This window comes from Pistacia vera, unplaced genomic scaffold, assembly GCF_008641045.1.
Source record: "Pistacia vera cultivar Batoury unplaced genomic scaffold, PisVer_v2 Contig723, whole genome shotgun sequence".
Taxonomy (NCBI): Eukaryota; Viridiplantae; Streptophyta; class Magnoliopsida; order Sapindales; family Anacardiaceae; genus Pistacia; species Pistacia vera.
Genome location: NW_022196583.1, coordinates 740,766 through 762,719, shown reverse-complemented (window position 1 = coordinate 762,719; position 21,954 = coordinate 740,766). Strand labels below are relative to the sequence as shown.

Sequence of the window (21,954 nt, the reverse complement as noted above, 5' to 3'; positions counted from 1 at the left end):
CAATTTTTTAGATCCAGAAACTGCCTCTTGGAATGTCTTAGGTTCATCATTCATCTCTTCCTCCACCTGTAGAGCATAAGCAACCAGGTCTGCATATCCTAGTCTACTTGGAGGTCTGATTGTTCTCCTAATTCTATCTCTTGATAATTGATAATCATTCAAGTTTGAAGTATCTACACCTGGAGTATTCTGCCCTACTTCATGATCACTACTTGGTTCTTCCTCATGAGTATCTAACTCCTCAACTCCACCTTGATTCAAACTTAGGCTAAAACTGGAGTTTGTCACTTCTAGTTCTAGGTGTCCAGCTTCTGAATAAGAGTTCTCAGATTCATCAGGTTTGTTTCCTAAACCAGGTAGGGTAGTTTCTCTGAATATGACATCCCTACTCACAACACATTTCTTATTTTCTAAATTCCAGAACTTGTAGCCTTTAACCCCATCTGGATATCCTAAGAAAATACATTTGATGGCTCTAGGTTTTAACTTTTCATCCTTAGAATGAACATAGGCTAGACATCCAAAAAACTCTAAGGTTTTCAAGGTTAACAGGATGACCAGTCCACCTTTCAAGTGGAACTCTAAAACCTATAACTGATGAGGGTGTTTTGTTTATCAAGTAGACTACAGTATAGGCCGCTTCAGCCTAGAACTTGACTGGAAGTTTGGAACATGATAGGATGCTTCTTACCTTGTCTAGAATAGTCCTATTCATCCTTTCACAGAGTCCATTTTGTTGTGGAGTGTGTCTCATTGTCCTATGTCTAACTACCCTACTAATTCTACAGTAGTTATTGAACTCCTCATTAATGAATTCCAAACCATTATCAGTTCTTAACTCTTTCAGTTTCTTTCCACTTTGCTTTTCAACCATGGTTTTCCATTCCTTAAATCTAGAAAAGGATTCATCCTTGGTTTTAAGAAAATAAATCCAAACATGCCTAGAGTAGTCATCTACAAGACTCAAAAAATACCTACAACCTCCAAGTGAATAATGCCTAGATGGTCCCCATAAATCAGAATGCACATACTCAAGTGGTGAGCTTGAGTAGTGCTGTCCAGTCCCAAACTTTACCCTACACATTTTCCCAAAGACACAGTGTTCACAAAAGTTCAGATTCCCTGTTTTATCCCCACCTAGTAGGTTTTGTTTACTGAGTTCACCTAAGCCCTTTTCACTAACATGGGCAAGCCTTCTATGCCACAAGGTAGTCCTATCTAGTTTCTCAGTTGACCTAAAATTAGCCACTTCACTATAAGTCCTACCTTTCAACACATACAGTCCATTTCTTTTCTCAGCCTTCATGACAACCAGAGAACCCTTTAAGACACTAAGACTTCCATTAGCAGCCTTATAATTCAGAGCTATAGAGTCTAAAGTTCCAAGAAAGATAAGATTTCGTTTTAGGTCAAGGATATACCTAACATCAGTAAGTGTCTTAGTTAATCCACTATGGAGATTCAGTTTAACAGATCCTATTCCCTTAATATGACAGACATCATTGTTTCCCGTCATTACTTTCCCACCATCTAAAGGTTGAAATGAGCTAAACCACTCCCTATTAGGTGTCATATGATAGGTACAACTAGTGTCTAAAATCCACTCTTCCCTAGTATTGCCCTCTAAAATATCTAGGACCTCTGAACTCTCATAACCTTCTGATACTACCCCTGCACTACCTCCATCATCCTCTTTCTCATATTTCTTCTTCTTTTTCTCAGGACAATCTCTCCTAAGGTGACCCTCCTTATGACAGAAGAAACACTTCCATTTCCCAGGTTTGGACTTAGACCTATGTCTATTCTGCCCTCCCCTTTTCCAGTTCTTCTTTTCAGATCTTCCTCTTACTACAAGACCCTCACCATCACTTACATTTTTATCCCTAATCTTATTTTCAATATCCTTAGCTGAGATAGCTTCTACTACTTCTTCTAATTTCAGAGTCTACCTACCATATTTCAAAGTCTCTACAAAATTCGAATAAGTTTTGGGTAAAGAGTTTAACAAGATTACAGCTTGATCCTCATCACCTATTTCAATAGATATACTCTCTAAATCTTGTATTATCTTAAGAAAATAATTCTTATTATCTTTTAATGACTTTTGTTCATCCATCTTAAACCCAAACAAACTTTGTTTTAGAAATAACCGATTAGGTACAGTCTTAGACTAATAAAGTGAGTCTAACCTGCTCCATATCTCTGCAGCAGTCTTCTCCTTTTTGACTTCTCGAAGCACTTGGTCACCCAAGCCGAGGACCAAAGAGCTCTTGGCCTTGTTCAGCATGTCTTGTTTTTCAATAGTGGTTAATGTTGCAGGTAACTCATCTTCTCCTTTCAAAGCTAACGCCAAGCCCTCTTTAACCAGTACTACTTCCATCTTTATTTTCCATAGTCCAAAGTCGTTCTCACCTGTAAACTTCTCAAGCTCATATTTAGTTGACATGTTTTCTCACAGATAAAAGAAACATTCAGCAACAGAGAAGGAATCAGTTTAAGGAAACTCAGAGAAATGTATTAAACAGAAAAACCCTAACTGGACCTTCAATCGAGCTCTGATACCAATTTGTTAGATTCTAGGGTTTATGATTAAACCTAAAACAGTCTCACATAGGTCATCAATCAACGATTAAACACAAGACAAATGGAAAATAAGAAGAACAAACATAAAACAGGACACAACAGTTTATAGTGGTTCGACTTTACAGCCTACATCCACTCTCCAAGACTCACAATAGGGATTTCATTATCAATCAATAATGTACAGTGAGAATGATTTCATCAGAACATAAGGGAAAAACAAACAAGGACGGAACACACCAATTCGTAAAACCCTAACTCTCTCAACCCAGAATCTGCCTTTTCCTCTTGCATCAGCAGGTGTTAAATACACATGCTTGAAGCCTGAATCATCATCCAACTATCTTTGATTCTCCATAACCGCAAGATCACAAGATCAATTCTGGAACATTCGGTAGGGTTGTGAAGTGTCGAAGCAAAACAAAATTGAGAGAGAGAAATGAAGTTTTCATACAAAATGAGATAACCCAAATAGAAAGTATATTAGGTTTAGCCAAAAACGACGTCTCATAAGAGAGTTTGACTTTAACACTTAAGCTGACTTCCACCGTGACAAATAAGGAGCCACATCACCACAAAAGCCTTGAGATTCGTATCCGAAGACCCACCTTCATTGGCAGCTTCTCTTGCCAAATCCCTCAATTTCTTGGCATTTTCTCTCAATTCTTCTCTTTTCGCTCCTTCTCCCATCACCAACTCCAAGCACCTCTTAATCTCATCATTTTTAGCTATCCCTTCTTCGTTCTTACTCTCACTCCCGTCTTCCAAATATCTTCAATCAGTTTAGCGTTTGTCGCTTGATCCATCCATTGAGGAAACGCCACCAGGGGCACACCGCACGCCAAGCTCTCCAGCGTTGAGTTCCATCCACAATGCGTTACAAAACATCTTATCGTTGGGTTTGACAATACCTCTACTTGTGAACACCACGGCACTATCATCCCTTGTTGCTCTAGTTCTTCTCTAGATCTGCAACTCATCAATTTATCTTCTTCCATGTCTTCCTCTTCATTTTGATTTTCTCTTATGACCCACAAGAATGGGTGGGCACTACCGAGCAACCCACGTGCAATCTCCTCCATCTGTTGCTTTTCCAACACGATCAGACTTCCAAACGACACATAAACTACTGATGACTTGGGCTTTGAGTTTAGCCATTCAATATAATGAACCACGGAATAGATCCGCTCCAAATGAAGTATCGGATGGGTCTTTTCCATCCAAAAATGCAGATGGAATCAAAGGTCCGACCGCTATAATGTTGAATTTATCAATAGCTATTAACGCTTCAGATTCTAATGCATCGAATGTGTTAACGAGTATTTTCGGGTTGCTTTCTTCATGAAGAGCCTCCATTTGCTCTTGAAATGACTCTAATGCATGAGGGTACTTATATGAAGGGAGTAAAAAAGAAGGAAGATCACAGCTACTGAGTGATGGTAGCTCTGGTAACTCTATTAAACATGAGCCTTTTTTTGCGTTCTGTTTAATCATATTACCATAACCGTAAAAGTAATAGTAATAGACATCGAAAACCATGGCAGGTTGAATCCAAAGCAGCGCCAGAGGAAGGTTAAGTCGATGAGCCACCACGGCGGCCCAACGCAGAAGTAGAGTGTAAACCAAGCAAGTAAAAGGGTGACCCTCCTTTTCGCTGGCGAGGATGAGATCCGTTACGATATGGGAGCCACGACGCTTGATCTCTGACATATAGTGTGAGACATCATGATGTTGGGGATTGAACCCATCATCGTAACCATCAGAAAAAGCAGCCAATGACAAGTCATCGGATGTAGAGCATTTGGTCATGGCGGTGGGCAGAGACACTGGTGGCAAAGGTGACACGAGCGCCAATTCGCATAAGACGCTTGGCAAACTGGAGGGTAGGGTTTATGTGACCTTGAGCAGGGTAGGTTACGAGGAGAAAGTGGGGCTGCTTTTGCGCCATGCTTGCAGAAGAGTTTGGTTTTCTGCTTGTATTGAAAAATCAAGAAATGCGTTTGGCACAGAAATTATGTGGAAATTTTTTATTTAAGAGATTGAGTTTGAACACTGACGTTTGCGATGACGATTCGTGGGAGGTTTGTGATCTGAAATTTTTGTCTGTTACTCGTCATGGTTGAAGCTCAGATTTTGTTGTCTTTTGTTCTTGTCGCATCTGCAAGTGATATTATAATTTGTGCGGATAGACACCATCATTTCCAGCACGATTGTCATAGCAAACAGCTTACCGCAGTCTTTTTTATACTCAAGTTTAATTGTCAAATGATTTCAATTGCCTTGAAGACAATCAATGACCAATTAAAATAATATTAAACTTGTGGGCTGCTTGGCGATTTTACAGACGAATTTCCGAAGGCGGTTTTATGGACGACCGCTCTTCATTCCAGTGTTAGCGTGTGACATCTAGTCCAATGTGACAATGTCTATACCTGGACCTCGCTCTGGACCAAAGTCAGTAAATTTGTTGCTAATCCACTTTCTATAAAATATTAAACTTGTGGGCAGCAGCTAAAATCCACCCCTTGTTTTGTCGATTTCGATTTTACATACAAATTTCCTAAAGCAGCTTTATAGACTACCACTTCTCATTCTAGTGTTAAGAGTGTAACATGAAAGTCCAATATGTCTATACATGGAACTCGTTCTGGACCAATGCTCCAACCCACCTTAGCTGTACTACCCACCACCAATATGGGGGCAAATATTATGTGTTTATTTTACCTTAATGTTAGAGTGCTCTCTGTAAAATATCTCTTAAGTGCTTTGGACTGTAGTAATTTTTTTATTCCATTTTAGCGGTAACTGGAAGTGGGACTTTAAACAAAATGTTTTATGGCTTCAACTATTCCTCAAGCCGCCAATTAAGTATTGGTTCGTTTTCTGGTATTGAATAGACCAAATCTCTGAGAGACATAACCTCTTTCAAACATCAATTTTCAAAAGCGAAACGGGACATGCTTTTGCTGATGTAATTCTCAAGAATCATATTTACAAAAGTTATAATATAACTATTAGAAACGTGTTTGGAGAGAAGACTAAATTGATTTTTGCTGTTCTGTATATTTCTTAATCAAAGATACAACTATATATATATGTAGATAAAGACAAATGCCCTTAAGCCAAAATACACAAATGCCCTTAAGCTTACACCGACATACATTACTTAATATCTCCCCTCAAGTTGGTACATGATACAAATTAATCATTCTCAACTTGCCAATTAAGTAGTCATGTTGTTTCCGACTTAGCGGTTTTGTCATCAAGTCAGCAACCTGCTCAATCATGGAGATATGATGAATCTTAATGATACTTTCTAAAATCCTTTCTCTTGTAATGTGGCAATCGATCTCAATGTGTTTCGTGCGCTCATGAAACACGGGATTGGCTGAGATATGAATGGCGACAGTATTATTACAATACATACTAGTTGGGGTCAATGAATCAACCAAGATACCAATGAGTTGCCCAAAAAAACACAAAATCCTATCGTAGATCATCTACTCATTAAGCATGAAGCACAATCACTATCACAAAAAGCTTGTAACTCCGATTTACTGGAAGAGGAAAACAATAAACTAGAGCCAAGATTCAACTTTATGTATCTGATTACCTTCATGGTAGCATCAAGATGTGACCTTCTGGGTTTGTGCATGTGCTGACTAAGGAGTTGTACCACATAGCTAATATCATGCCTTGTCATAGTTAAATAGATCAAACGACCTATTAACCTTTGATACACACCAGGATCTTCAAGGAGAGGATCAACTTTCAGCTCATCATTGTTGTCATATTCAAAACTAGTTAGCTTTGTGTTTTGCTCCATGGGTATGCTAGATGGTTTTACAAAGCTTAGGCCAGCTTCAGATATCAATTCCAATGCATATTTGCACTAATTAATGCAAATTCCTTGATCAGATCGAGCTATCTCAAGTCCAAGGAAAAACTTTAGTGTGCCAAGGTCTTTAAGATGGAATTTTGAAGCAAGATAAGCCTTTTTATGTTCAATGCTTGCCAAGTCATCTCTTGTCAACAATATATCATCTACATACAGAAGTAAAACTGTTAGTAGACCATTGTTCTTTTTGATAAAAAGAGAGTAATCATATTTGGATTGTTGAAAACCCCTTTCAATCAGTGCTGCACTAAATTTCAAGTTCCATTGCCGAGAGGCTTGTTTCAAGCCATATACTGACTTTTGTAACTTGCAAACTTTATGTTCCTTATCTTTAGATGGAAAACCAGGAGGCATTTTCATGTAAACATCCTCATAAAGGTCACCTTGCAAAAATGCATTATATACATCCAGCTGATTTAAAGGCCAACCCTTAATAGAAGCTAAAGCCAAAACAAATCTTACTGTCACATTTTTGCAACGGGAGAAAAGTCTCCTTAAAATCAATCCTCTCCTTTCGATTGAATCCCTTGGCTACTAATCTAGCCTTATACCTTTCTACAGTTCCATTAGACTTATATTTTATCTTGTAAACCCATTTACAACTAATTGGCTTCTGATTCTTAGACAAATCTACCACTGACCATGTATGATTTTTTTTCTAAAGCTAGAATCTCATTTTTCATAGCTTCTATCCATAATGGATCTTTAGAAGCTTCAGAAAATGAAGTAGGTTCAACCAAGGAAGAAAAAGAAGAAATTAGAGCCAAATAATTGGGAGAAATATTATCATAAGAGACATGATCAGAGATAGGATATTTGATGGAGCAAGAAGATTTGTTTGACTTGATAGTAGGACATATGTAGTCCTTGGACCAAATGGAAGGTTTGGACACTCGAGTACAACGTCTAGAGGAGATTGATGGGGCTGCTTGGGTCAATGTTAGAACATGCTCAGTATGATCAGATATAGTGTCCAATGTAGCAGAATCTATTTGGGCAATATTTTGGGATACTGGTTGTGTGGTACGTGGGGAAGCATTATTGTCCATTGGTGTATCAATGAGGATTTGGTCATTTGCATTAGGTAAAGGATAAATCGGATTATCAAAATCCACAACAACTGATTCTGTAATTGTGCACTGATTATTAGATGTAGTTAATGCAAACGGGAATGTAGACTCATAAAAAATGACATCCTGTGAACAAAATTTTTTTGTGAATCAAGATCATATAAAATATATGCCTTTTAAGTAACACAATAACAAAAAAATACACAAGCAATTGATTGAGATGAAAATTTATCATGATTATTAAGCTTTGTGGCATAAGCAAGACATCCAAAAACCTTAAGATGATCTAATGAAGGAGATGTGCCAAATAAAATTTCGTATGGTGTTTTGTTTTTGAGAATAGGAGTTGGAATTCTATTAATAAGATATGAGGCAGTTTTAATACATTCTCCCCAAAACCTAGAAGGAATGGAAGCTTGATGCATAAGTGCTCTAGCAATATTCAATAAGCGTATATGTTTTCTTTCCACCAAACCATTTTGTTGTGGTGTGTACACACAAGATGTTTCATGAATTATTCCTAGAGATTCAAAGAAATTTTTTGTGTCACTATTAAGAAATTCCAAACCATTATCAGATCTGACTCTTGTTACACGAGTTTTAAATTGGTTTTCAACCATTTTAATAAATTTATGTAACAAATTGGTTGCTTTAGATTTGTAAGACATCAAAAAAGTCCAAGTGGCACGAGAAAAATCATCGACAATGGTTAAAAAATATCTAGCACCATTATGAGTTGGTTGTTTATATAGACCCCATGAATCTATATGAATGAGTTCAAAAACACCCTTTGTAATTGAGTGACTATGTGCAAAAGGCAATCTTTTTTGTTTTGCTAAAGGACAATCATGCATTCAGTTATATTACAATCAGACAAATGTGGAATGAGTTTCATTCTTGAATTTGAAATATGACCAAGTCTTTTGTGCCAAAGATTGGACTCAGTATATGATGAAGAAAAAGTCAACATTTTATTCATGTGAAAAGAAATCGCTTTACATGAATCTGCATCGTTACAATCAGAATAAAAAACAGAACCATTTGAAGTAGTGGACAAATCACTTATTTGTGCAAGATTACAAACTTCATTAGGAAAAGCTGCAAGTTGATAAAGACCATGTTTGACCTTACCAATCCCCTTCAAACACTCCACTCGAGAGGTCCTGAAAAGTGCACAATTGAGGATAAAAAGTGATACTACTATGGTTTTCATTTGTGAATTTTGACATTGACAAAAGATTATACTTGAAATCTAGGAGATAAAATACTTTATCTAAACGTGACTGGGAATTTAACGGAATTGAACCTATGTGAGTAATACGAGTCTGTTTGCCATTTGGTAGAGATACTAAGGAGTCATAATTAGAAGGAAAAGATACACATGATTCAAGAAGATTTTTGTTTGATGTCATATGAAGACTTGCCCTAGAATCAATAATCCAATTATTATTATTATTAAATGAGCTCAAAAGACTAGTATAAATACCTGCTAGATTTGCAGAAGGTTGTGTGTTTTCTTTGCTAAGTAACTTGAGAAGATTATTGTATTGCTCTTTAGTTAAAACAGGAGCTTGTATCTGCATTTGCTCTTGAGAGTTGTTGGATGTTGAAATGTTTGCAGAAGCTAGATTTGTTGTCTTGTTCCTTTTGGTGCCAAACTGTCCTTTGGGTTTGTAGAATTTATGTCCTTCTGGATATCCATGAAGGTTCCAACAATTGTCTTTCTTGTGAATTGGATTATTGCAATGCTCACAGATTATCAGTGGCTTCTTGCCCTTGTAATTTCCCCCTTTGTTTGCATTATTTGTGGAAATTAATGCAGTATTAACCTCATTGTTGGATTGTCTAGAGACAATTTGTCCTTGTGATTCATCTTGAGTGACTATTGAATAAGCTTGATTTACTGTGGGCAATGGATTCATCATCAATATTGTACTCCTACATACATCGAAGTTCTCATTGAGACCCATCAAGAACTGAAGAAGCTTCTGTTGTTCTTGAGGACCTTGATAAGTCTTTGATCCCTCACAAGCACAATTAGCCAAATTGACTATGGACCAATATTCGTCCCAAAAGTCCTTTAGATGCGAATAATAGGGATAAACACTTTGAGTACCTTGATTAACAAAGGCTATTTCCTTGTGTATAGCATATATCCTCGTTCCATTGACCTTATTGAATCGTTCTTTGAGATCTGCCCATACAATGCTTGCGTTTGTCTCATAGACAACCCCACCAAAAATTTCTTTGGATACTGAATTAAAGATCCATGATAATATGATGACATTTACTCTCTCCCAAAGACTGTGTAAAGACGAATCAAGATTGGATTTGGCACAAGATCCATTGATGAAGCCAATCTTGTTCTTGGTTGTGAGCGCAATAATCATTGCTCTGCTCCAATGTGAATAATTCTCAAATCCTGTTAATTGTTGAGAAACAATCATTGCACCAGGAGTATCACTTGGATGAAGATAGAGTGGATTATGAAAATCAATTTGACTTAGTGACATCATAGTTTGCCCTTGTTGCTCCATTTATGCAAATAAGATGAATTGGAAGAATTAGGGCTAAGATGTGATTTACGACTATGAAATAGAAGGGAGATTAGGATCGATTAATTGCGATTATTGAAGAATCGCATAACCACTCTGATACCATATTAGAAACATGTTTGGAGAGAAGACGAAATTGATTTTTGTTGTTCTGTATTTTTCTCAATCAAAGATACAACTATATATGTAGATAAAGACAAATGCCCTTAAGCCAAAATACACAAATGCCCTTAAGCTTACACCGACATAGATTACTTAATAATAACAGTATAAACTAGGCCTGCAAACAAACCGAACAGTTCGTGAACAACTCGATGTTCGTTCGATAACTGTTCGACATTGTTTGTGAACAAACTGTTCGCGAACAGTTCGATGTTCGTTCGATAATATGTTCAATCGAGTTCGAACATGGGTTGTTCGTTCGATTATGTTCACGAACATTATACATTCGACTGATCCATCCGTTCGCGAACAATCTGTTCGATTGTTCGTTCGTTTATGTTCAAAAAACATGGTATGCATTATTATAATTTATATATATATTTTTTTTTTCATTTTTTTTCTTTTTAATATTATGTTTGGTTTAGTTTGGATGAATTTTTTTTTAATGGTAATCAATAATAAAATATTATGATGCTTTTGTTTTTCTTATATATATAATANCTAAAGCAGTGCCATAATTATCTTTAAATAACAAACCCGGGGGTCAAAACATAAATAATCAATTGCCCAAGAAACTGATTCCACTGCTTAAAAGCAAATTACAAATCCTCAAGCACCTATAACTAACTACCATACTCAAGAATAGAAAATAAATAAACGCCTTAATCCTCAAGTTTACTCTTCTAATTCTCTCCCAGGCATTAACGGATACCCCCTCTTCCCCTTTCATGCAAGCATGGATCCATTGCCCATCACCAGCCCTACTCACCTTCCCATTTAATACAAAGCAGGGTCTACCCAGTGGCACAATGCATACTCAACGAACATAAACATTTTAGTTATTAACATTCATAAAATTCAAAACTGTGCAAACACGCAATGTCATCCAACAGAAAGCGGACAAACAATCAGATCAAAAGAAACAATTTCTTTCTCCAAAATTCTGTTGAAAGTTACCTTCAGAAAACCAGACTCTGTTGTTTATTTTGCATTTGATAAAATGAACAAAAGAAAGTACATGTTCATATGTGAGAAGTAAAAAAGAAAACTACAATTAAGTGTCCTGCCAGTTTACCGCACCGGCTGCTGATTGTAGTGATTCTTCTCTTTCTTTTTTGCAGCAGCAAGCCTTGCACTCCTTGCAGCAGCCTCACTAGCAGCAGCTCGGGCAGCAGCATCCATCTCTTTACTAGACTTTTTCTTTTTCATAGAAGCTACTTTCTTCAGCCGCTCCTTCACATCAACAGATGTATCCTCGGCCTTCTCTGTCCCTGCAGTTTCATCTGTCCCACCACCAATGTTAGCACCATCAGGCTGGTCCTGAGACAAATCTTTTGTTTCCTTCACGGATTTATCCTTCTTCTTCTTCTTTTTGGCACTTTTGCTCTCTGCAGGGCCATCATCCTTCTTTTCAACATATCCATTATCTTCTCCTTTCTTCTCTTGTGCCACACCTGAAAATAAGGAAAAATATGTATTCCATGTAACAGAGGCTTCCTAAGTAAAATGAAATACAGCAACAAGCAATGGACCAAAGTTTCTGTTTAACCCCAAGTCATAAACTTCAAGAAATGAGTGTCAAGAACTGACATGGTCAACACATATTAAATAAATGTGGGTAAAAGCTAACTTGTTATAATTTCCCATTAAAATTCTTAAATGTTTGAAATACTAGTAAAAGCTACCAAGTCTTTTTGAAAACCAATGCTCAGAGCAAAAAGAAAAAAAAAAAAAAATTAGGGCATAATGCACTGGCAGTTATAGTCTATATACTACAAAATGTAGAAACAATGAACTTGATGTAGGAAAGCAGCATAAAGAGAGGTTAAGATTGAACAGAATTCCCATTAACCACAAGAAACTTGCACAAATATGAATAATAAATGAACTTGCAGAATTTAACAACATCGAAGGACAAAGCTGTTGAGGAAACTCCTGACTTCTCCAGTATTAAAAGTGAAAGCATTTAAATTTCAGGAATTAAAAGTAGTTTCAAATCTACAATATGCATACATACATACAAACATGTGTGTACGACTGTGTGTGTGTGTGTGTGTGTGTGAGCATGTGCTTGCGTATGTTGTTTTAGTGATGGCGCATATGTCACAAAGATATCAGACCCAATTCAATGCTAACATGAGAAGGGATCTATTGAGATGTATAAACATATAAATGATGCCAAAGTACCATGAGATCCATCTTGGCCACTGGCTTCATTTTTCAATCCCATCTCAGCAAGAAGAGCATCAAGTTCTTCGAGACCCTTTTTCTTCAATTCCTTCTTTGAAAGTTGCCTTTCTGTATCTTTAGGAGCCAAAGGAGTTTCTGGAGGCTTCGCAACTAGTGGCTCCACTTCTACTGCTGTCTCAGTTTCATTTTCATGTTCTTCTTCAACATCCTCATCAACCTCATCAAGACCTTCTTCCTCACTTTCACTTTCCTGAAATAAAATATGGAATAAATCTAAGAATCTTTGATAGCAAAATGACTCAGTACATTTAATCATCCAAGGTTCATAGAGCATTTTATCCTCAAATGGGAAATACAGCATGAGAAATAACTTTTTTCCCCACTAATAATTAAATAATAATTACTGCCTTTTCCCCAGTGCAATTATATTTTTGTATCAAACTACATGCTGATACACTTTATTATTTGACCATTTTTTAGCATAACCATGACTGACACATAATCCTAACCAAAGTCTGATACTTTGGCTGTCCCAGGTTCACAAAGGGGTGGACCTAAGCAATCAGGTAGCTGTAAACCATGGTAAATAAATGGAATGACCCAGCATGCACCCATCTCCAATGGTCCGTGGCATGTCAGAGTGCAGCTGCAACATAGTGCAAAGTTGTTGTCCGAGTTACTTGGCGTTACCCCCTAGATTAATGAAATGCCTCTATAAAGAGCGTTAACTTATATCTCCATCTAAACAACATTAAATTATCTTTCTGCAACAGAACAACATTATAAGCTCAGGAGATCAAGAAAAGACAACCAATAGTTAAATCAATGCAGCCACAATCATTTATCATGAAGCAGTAAAACAATTGACACGTCCACCAGAGTAACGCAAACTCCACATTAACCAGCACTGACTTCTTATTACCATCTCCATCAATAATTGTTGCAATGACACATATTATGGATGATCTGTTGAATCCGACAATCTAAACGACAAGAAATGCCTTTATTGATTGTGTTATCATAATTAAAATTAAGTGTAAAATAGTTCAAGCCACGACAAATACATAACAAGACATATGTTGATAATAAGCATAAGACAGTCAAAACAACATACGTGTGATTTTAATACGTGTGTAAACCAGATTGAATAGAAGTAACCTTAACACAGGACCTTTCTACACGTGCAAACTTCAACGGATCAAGTAGATTTCAATAAAAGTAAGAAATCACAATGATGATCGAAGCAGAAAATAATGCAAAATTGATTACGAACAACCGACAAAAAACAACACTTCAATTTCCACAACTGTCAACAGATACATATCATTCCACAGAAAACATAAACCATTAAAAGAACTTTGTTATCCAAAAATAACAGTCAACACCACAGGAAAATCTAAGTCGCTCAGAAATTAGTTTCTTATTGTGGCATTCATAAAGCTATGCACAGCAGACTCTACATGATATCCCAACATTCATAGGCAAATGGATGAGAAACTAGTTAAAAAGAATTCCAGTTACAAAATATAGAGTTATTTGTCAACAGCACGTATAGTCATCATATTCACAAGAACAAAAAAATTTGCTGACACAACATTTAAGGAAAAGAATCTCAAACCCACTTTAAAAAATGCAATAATGTAATGCCAATTAAATCCTAAAATAGCTGCGAAAAGAAAGAGCTAAACGCATTCAGGTAAGATCCTTTTCTTCATTTGAAAATTCACTATAGTCATTAAATAGGCATTGCTGTACACTACATTAGCATAAAATGATATAATCCAAATTCAGCATCAAACAATGAAAGGAAGCATAATTACAATAAATATGAAAGAAAATAAAATAAAATAGCAAAAACGAAACCTCAACAGGAGGCTCCTGGGACTCTTTCTGGGGGCTGGGGTCCACAGTACCCCAAACCGATTGAGGCGGCGCGGTTGTTGCATAGTAATCGTCGTCATCCTCATCATCGACATCAGCCCATGACTTAACAGTAAGCGGCGTTGGGGCCCAGAAAACCTCCTTCTCTTTCTCCTTCTCGGCGGGTTTGGTTTTGCTCTTCGATGAACCTTGCTCTTTACTGGAAGACTTCTTCTTCTTCTTCAAGTTTCCTAGCGCCGCGAACACATTATTGCTGTTTAAAACCAACGATTCGTCTTTTCTGCTACCGCCTCCCACCATTGTCGAACACCCTACACACACCTGTGACTGTAAACCTCTTCAGCAAAGGGACAAAATAGGAAATCAGATGTCGATGAGATTAGATTTGATCAATCAAGGGTTGAGATGAAATAAATTGTAAAGTTAAAAGACGATCTGATAATAAGAGTTAGGGTTTGGGATGGGTTGGTTGGAGGCAGAGAGAAAGAAGAGCACTGTCCTCAATGTGTGTTGTGTATGTGTAATGTAACGGATGAAATGGAAGAGTTGTAAAATTGTATGAGTTTTTATCAGGGTTACAACATGGCCTTGATGGGCTTTGGGGCTGGCTGGGGTTACGCGCAAAGGCAAGGGCGTAATGTTTTTTTGTTTTTTGTGTTTTTTGTTTTGGGATTGCGAGGGTGACTGGGTAAGTTCCAGATGATGAAGGTGGATATTTAGTTTTAGATATAAGAAGAGAGAGGAGTATTGATGATGTGTTGAGTGAGTGAAGGTGAGCCGTCTGATTACGAAGTGGTCAAGTGGAGTGGTGTTTGTGTTGTGTGGTCTATACGGTATATTGGTGAGGTAATATAATGTGTGTGGATGGATTAATGAACAGGTGGATAAGAGGAAGGGTGAGAACACACTAGGCTGGCATGCAGTCATTCTGGGTCCACTTTATTGTGTAATTGGCATTTATTGGCCAAATATGGGCCTCTTTACACTAAGCCCATCTCTGTCTTTTCTTATTATTATTGTATTATTATGTGCCCTTCATCCTGCACATCACGGTTCGATTTCGTTACTGTTATGCTTATTTTGGATACCCCAGAGATTTAGTAAAATAAGAGTGACCCATAAGTTTCAGAATTTAACATTTACACCCTTATAATTTCAAAATGTGTTGATACGTGATTTTAATACTAACGACTTGCACGTGTAAAGTGTTAAACTGTTCTTAGAAATTATACATAAACGATTATGAGAGAGTCAATCAATATAATCAAATACAAAGATTGAATAATAAATGAGAGAGATGCTTTTTAAAGTGGTTCGAATGCTTAAAGTGAATCATACATCCATTGTTTCTTTTATATATGAGAGATTATAAGAGGTCGCGTATAGCGAACATAAATACAATAACTAAGTATTTAGAGAGAATATCAAGTCAGTCTCTTTCTTGTAGGTTGAATTTGCTCTGAAAATAAAGATTACAATCAGAATGAGGGTTCAATAGCATAATCCCGAAAATAAGAGAGGGAGTCCTCTATTTATAGTAGAGGAATTCAAGGTAGTGATTACAAATCTGCAAGTAGGTAGGTGTCGTGCAAGTCTTTCCTTGCCTCCTGTTGGCTAATAACTTAGGACATATCCTCAAATTATATGGGGCTTGGACAAGTGTGCAATCCTTAGTCACTCATAGACAAAACCTGAATCTGATAAGTTGATGACAACAATATTCTTTTTGTCTTGGATCGACGCAAAGTCTACTTGAACTCTGATTGGTGCTTGCTGATGTAAGCTTACGTCAGCCCTGATTTTTTAGGCATAACAAAAGCTCCCCAATTCTTAAGGTTCAAAGATTGAATCTTGAGAACTTCATGATTATACTGTGATTTGATTTGTCTTGAGGAATGTCTACCTGAATTAACAGCTGAGAACAACCACATTGCTATAAACAACATGAGGCTGATGGTTTGATCTGACCAGCAAACTGAGTGTAGATCATGACATGGGTCTCAAGAATTACACAAGCGACCCAACGTGATCGTTCTCAAAGGTCTAACGACTTGATCCAGATTTAATCAGTGCTATGAAAATGTGTTTTGAATTCTACTTGTCATTCACGATCTGAAAACACTTAAAACACTTTGCTGTCGAAAACCGAGAATCATCTTGTTCGGTGTTCGAGCTTGACATATAGAAAAAGTGCCTTATTCTAACGATCTCCTCAGATGTTATCCGTTGCGTTTGATAGCTATTTTGGTCAATAAAATAAGCTTTATCTGACAGACGTGTCTCTACGCAATAAGTGTCAGCCATGAGCATTAAATGTAAGCCATGCTGAAACGACATTATCTTTTGAAGCATTAAATGTGGATGAAGGCACATTTAATGTGGAGGAGATAATCACACTAGCGCTTGGCAATTTCAATAAAGAGAAACGTCGATTGATATTCATGAAGTGTGATGGTCACTCTTCGTGCAGATTGGTGACACGTGGTCACAATCAATGGCCGAAAATGCGTTCCAGCCCAAACAACGCTTATAAAAGAAGCCAAGCGTCATCTTCCACCTTATAAATCTCAAAGCCCATTCTAAGTTTTTTATAGAACTCAAGTTTTCTGAGAGAAAAACAGTGTTTTTGCATTCAAAAAATCAATTTATCCTCTTCCCGCTTAATGCGCACTCAACACTACGACAGAGCATCTGTTCCCAGCAATCAGGAGGTAAAGAAATTTCTTCCCTTTTTCTCTTTTTCCTTTCTATCAAAAACTTAGTTTTTACAGTAATGACGGGTATCGACGTCTAATAGGCTTAGATGATGAACGTTCTTAGGTAGCATTTGAAAAGAAACACTTTTAAGAGTTGAAACCTAGGGCATAGATTTTTAGAAAATCATTCTTAAGAATTTTTAGGATTTTTGGCAGCTATGGAAGAGAAACCAGGGTTCTTTTACTCTTCTGAGTCGTCGTACGAGGTTACTTATACAGAGTTTGAGTCACCCCTACATGTCGCACCTTTATAGACTCTAAAGGCAATGGACACCCCTGAGGCAAGAATAGTTGGAGAGGGAAGCTCGCAACAACCGGGCACCTCGATAGGTCACAGAAAGGTGATATGATCAATAGTTACGAGGGATGAAATTCAGAAAGTAATAGGCCAATATGCGATCAACGTAAACATGTTCCAACATAAGTCGCACACTGCTCGGGATCCTCCCCAAGAATGGCCACAATCTCAGAAGCGATCTTCAAATGTGAAGTGAGGATACCCCTTCACCCCTACATCAGATTGATTCTCGACCATTTCCAGGTCACGCCATTTCAGTTGATGCCAAATGCATATATCATAGCGGTCACTATGTATATTGCATTTGGCAAACACAACCTCGACAAGCCAACATCAGATGAACTTGGTTGTGCCTATTACTTAAAGAAGAGTAAAGACAAGGATTCATACTGCCTCTCCAAGCGATCAACGATCGATGGGGGATATTCGGTTATCCCAGCAATGTTGGGGCTTATGAAACCAAATATTTTTCTTCGAGTACAATGGAGTCTGTAAATTAACGAACCAAGTAGGTTTTCCTTTTAATTTCTAGATCGCTCATTTGTTAACTTTAACTCTTCCTAAGCAAATTAGGCTAACAATCCGTTTGCTTTCTTGCAAGAAACAAAACAACCAGATTGTCGGGGCTAGTTGATTGAAGCTACATCAAAGCATGTGGTCGATTGCCAGACTAGAGTCACGACGTAAGGCTGCTCGTGACCCTAGTTAGTAAATACGTATATTTACGTATTTTATAAGGGTTGCCGAATTATACGCGTATAATATGAATATCCATATAATTTGCGAATTATTGCAAAAAAAAAAAAAATATTGGTCACCCCAAAATGATGTCGTTGTAGTTGGGTTTGACTCAAAATCAAATTAAAATGTCAGTTCTGTAACTCTTTACTCTCTCCAAAGTTTTCAGCTTTTCTTCAAATAATCAGAATCAAATCTTTAACAGTTTAATGGATTACTCTCTTTAAAGTTTAAAGTTGTTTTCTAGTTTTCTTCATCTCTTGGGTCTTGATCTCTTCTTCTCTTCTCTTTTTAACTCCCTTTTCCGGGCTTCAAGTTCGGGACTTCAAGGTACACACTTCTTCTCTTCTCTTTGAATCTCGTTGGTTGATTGCTTGTGTTTGTGTTAGTGTGTGAGTAATAGTAGTAGGAGGGGCTGGTGGATTGATGAATTTGTTATGTTGGTGGATTGGTGGATTTGTTTGAAACATGTTTGATGAAATGCTTGTGACAGTTATATTTGTATTTGATTGTGATTTTACATGCGCAGACAAGGCTAATAAGTAAAACGGATCAAGCAAACTGAAAAAGGCAAATCAATATGTTGCTTTGCAATCCCTCAAAGAGGGTGTTGTCCTTGCCAGTGAGCCAAATTAGACTGAGCAGATAGACAAAGTTCCTCCTGTCGTCTCTCAGACTGAGATCCAATCCACTCCTGCGGTCCTGTCATAGCTCCTCCCTTGAGCACACCATTGTCGTGCTTCCTGCGAGTAAGGCTTCTTGTACTTTGCTTTAGTTCTTGTTAGACACTTAGACTTTTGTTTGTGTTGTAAAGGTGCCAGAAGCTAGACTACTTAGTTGATTTTGCTTTTAAATGAATTTAAGGAAAAGTGATGATTAAAAAGAAGAAATTAAACGTGAATCAGAAGCTACTAAATAGCTAGTTGCCTAGTTTTGCTTTTAAATGAATGTAAGAAAAAGTGATGATTAAAAAGAAGAAATTAGATGTGAAAAGAAGCTACTACTTAGCTAGTTTCCTAGTTTTGCTTTTAAATGAATTCAAGGGATGATTAAAAAGAAGAAATTAAAGAGTAGGTACCGTAATTCATTGGTTTAATGCCCTTATTTGGCTATTTAATTAGGAGTTGAGATGGGGTGTATTAATTGGGATGATTTGTTCTTTAGTTAACTTATAAATTCGAACACTGAAAGTGTTTTCAAAGACATTTTGATTACACACAATTTATATAAATTCAGTGTTTTCATGAAAATAATTTACAAAATCATATTTTATCGTTATGACACTAAGTAAGATATAGAGATTGATAATAAGCAAATCGGAAAAATAATAGTATTAAATTTTTTTTTTTTTTTTTTATCAATCTTTTTTCCTTTTGTATTTGATGATGTTCTCTTTTATGTTCTTGTAAATACAGACTCAAACCAATATAGTACGAAAAAAAGATAAAATTTGGGAGCATGTTGAGGAGCTCCAAGGGAATAAATGGAAATGTAAATTTTGTCAAAAAGTATTTAGTGGTGAGGCTTACAGAATTAAAACACACTTGTCGGGAATTACTGGCCATAATGTTGAGATTTATAGTAAAGTCAATCATGAGACACAAGCATGTGCATTCTTAGCTATGTCTAGAAGTGGAAGTAACAAAAAATTAAAAAATTCAGCCGATTCTTCTACTGCTTTAAACTCTAATGATCATGAGGAAGAAACATATTCACCATTTTCACCACTTTCTAAGGGTAGCCAAAGACGTCAAAGTCTAGCATCTTTACTAGAAATGAATAAGAAAAAAGACAAGGAGTTTGTTGATAAAATACTTGCTAAGTGTTTTGTGGTGAACAATATCGCTTTTAATGTTGTTCAAACTGGTGCTTTTGGAGAATTTGTTAAGGCAGTGGCTGAATATGGTGCAGCATACAAGCTTCCATCTTATTCAACTCTTCGAACTAAGTTAATTCCAGAATCTAGAAAAGGTGTTGATGAGTATGTTACTATGGTGAAGCGTTCTTGAGATACATTTGGATCTGGTTGCACTATAATGTCTGATATATGGACTGATATAAGGCACCAATCTTTCATTAATCTTGTGGCATATTCACCTGGCGGTGCAGTGTTTATAAAATCATTGGATGTTTCTCGAGAAAAAAAAACTGGGATTTATCTGAAAGAAATTGTTGTTTATGTGATTGAATCAATTGGACAAGAACATGTTGTACAATTCATAACTGATAATGGTAGCAATTTCACATCTGCTAGTGACATGCTCATTGGATTGTATCCTCGAATGTATAAGACGCGGTGTGCTACTTATGTAATTCAGCTTCTTTTGAAAGACATATATGAAGAAGTTAATTGGGTAAAAGTTGCCACATATGAAGCAAGAATAATAGTTATGTTCATGATACAGTATAGAGTTCTTTATGCAGCAATGAAAGAGTACACCAAAGATAGACAATTGAGACAATCTTTGTAGTGACTGCTTTATACTAGGGTATTTGCACAGATATATAAAGTAGAATATATGTATAGTAGCAAAAATAAGTGAGCCCAAAATTTTCTTTTATTACATATAAACATTATTTATACAAAACAAAATATCTTTTACAAAATGATATTAAAACAGTGGACAGTGTAGCTATTGCTCTTCACTTGCTGATGCCCATCCAACCGCGTTCTCACCTAGATCCTGCAATCACAAAGAAAAACAACGGGGTGAGCACGAAATAATGCTCAGTAAGTAAATCCTCTACTCGACTGTCCCCGTAACTCACTCTAATTCTTTCCTTACACTCATCTTGTTATTTCTTCTTTCACCCAACGCTTTTTCTTAGCTTCTGTTATATGTCACGGCCTCATCTCACCGGAGGCATGGCCGGGTGGAGTTCACACAGCACCATCCCACTGTTCGTGACTTTCGGGTGGAGATCATAAAGCACCAACCCATTTTTTCACAATTATCGGGTGGAGATCACAAAGCACCATCTCGCTTTTCATAACTATCGGGTGGAGATCACAAAGCACCATCCCGCTTTTCACAACTATCGGGTGGAGATCACAAAGTACCATCCCGCTTTTCATACTCTTCTCATTCTTCTACTATTAGAGTAGCTCATTCACACAACTTTCTACTCTAGTGTAACTTAAGGCTTATAGTAGTTTATTCACAAAGTTCTCTACTCTTTCTTACGCTACCTTTCAAAAACACAATTAATGACTATGGATGATTCATGCTCAATAATGCACTTAGAAAATGCCAATATGCAATGTTGTAAGAATTAAGGTTCACAACTCATGCTCCTACTTCTCTTAGGCATTTCATCAAACAACTAATGTGCATACATACACTCTACTTTATCTATATTTCTATCCCTCTCTTGAACAATCCAAAATGGGAGAAAACTCCCTCACCAAGCTATAATTCTTGCCATAACATACACTTCCAAAGAGATTTCTCAATCTCCTCCAATTTCATCACAAACTACATTCTTATCACACATCACACTTCTCAATTGAAGTGTAATAACTACTCATCTCAATCCATGTTCTCAATACCATAACATATATTATGCATACATAATTTCTATTCAATCTCTACTCAAGAGAGAAAGTTCATAAGTCTCAACTTGGATTGGGATTTACTCACCTTGTGATGGAGAGATCACACTTGCACTTTCCTTTAAATGCTTGTCCATTCTCTACACCTTTACACAATCAAATCATAAGCCTTCAATGTACATATAAATGTAAAACTTCACATCTAAGCAAAAATCTTTACCTTAGGATGCCTTAGATCAATTCTCTACCAAGATCCAACTAAAAACCGCTCAA

General features: G+C 36.8%; 2 protein-coding genes across 2 annotated transcripts; both read right to left on the bottom strand.

Moving 5' to 3' along the window:
* Positions 1–3,105: 3,105 nt before the first annotated feature.
* Positions 3,106–4,528, bottom strand: LOC116114829 (crocetin glucosyltransferase, chloroplastic-like). Its single transcript, XM_031400972.1, is given in 4 exon segments — positions 3,106–3,326; positions 3,329–3,747; positions 3,749–4,396; positions 4,398–4,528. Coding segments are annotated over 4 exon segments (1,419 nt in total).
* Positions 4,529–11,321: 6,793 nt separating this feature from the next.
* On the bottom strand, positions 11,322–15,043 carry LOC116114808 (putative histone deacetylase complex subunit cti6). Its single transcript, XM_031400957.1, has 3 exons — positions 14,319–15,043; positions 12,453–12,705; positions 11,322–11,719 (listed from the first exon to the last, which is right to left on the bottom strand). The coding sequence occupies exons 1-3, from the start codon at positions 14,634–14,636 to the stop codon at positions 11,337–11,339; spliced, it is 954 nt and encodes a 317-aa protein (XP_031256817.1). The 5' UTR covers positions 14,637–15,043; the 3' UTR covers positions 11,322–11,336.
* Positions 15,044–21,954: the final 6,911 nt, after the last annotated feature.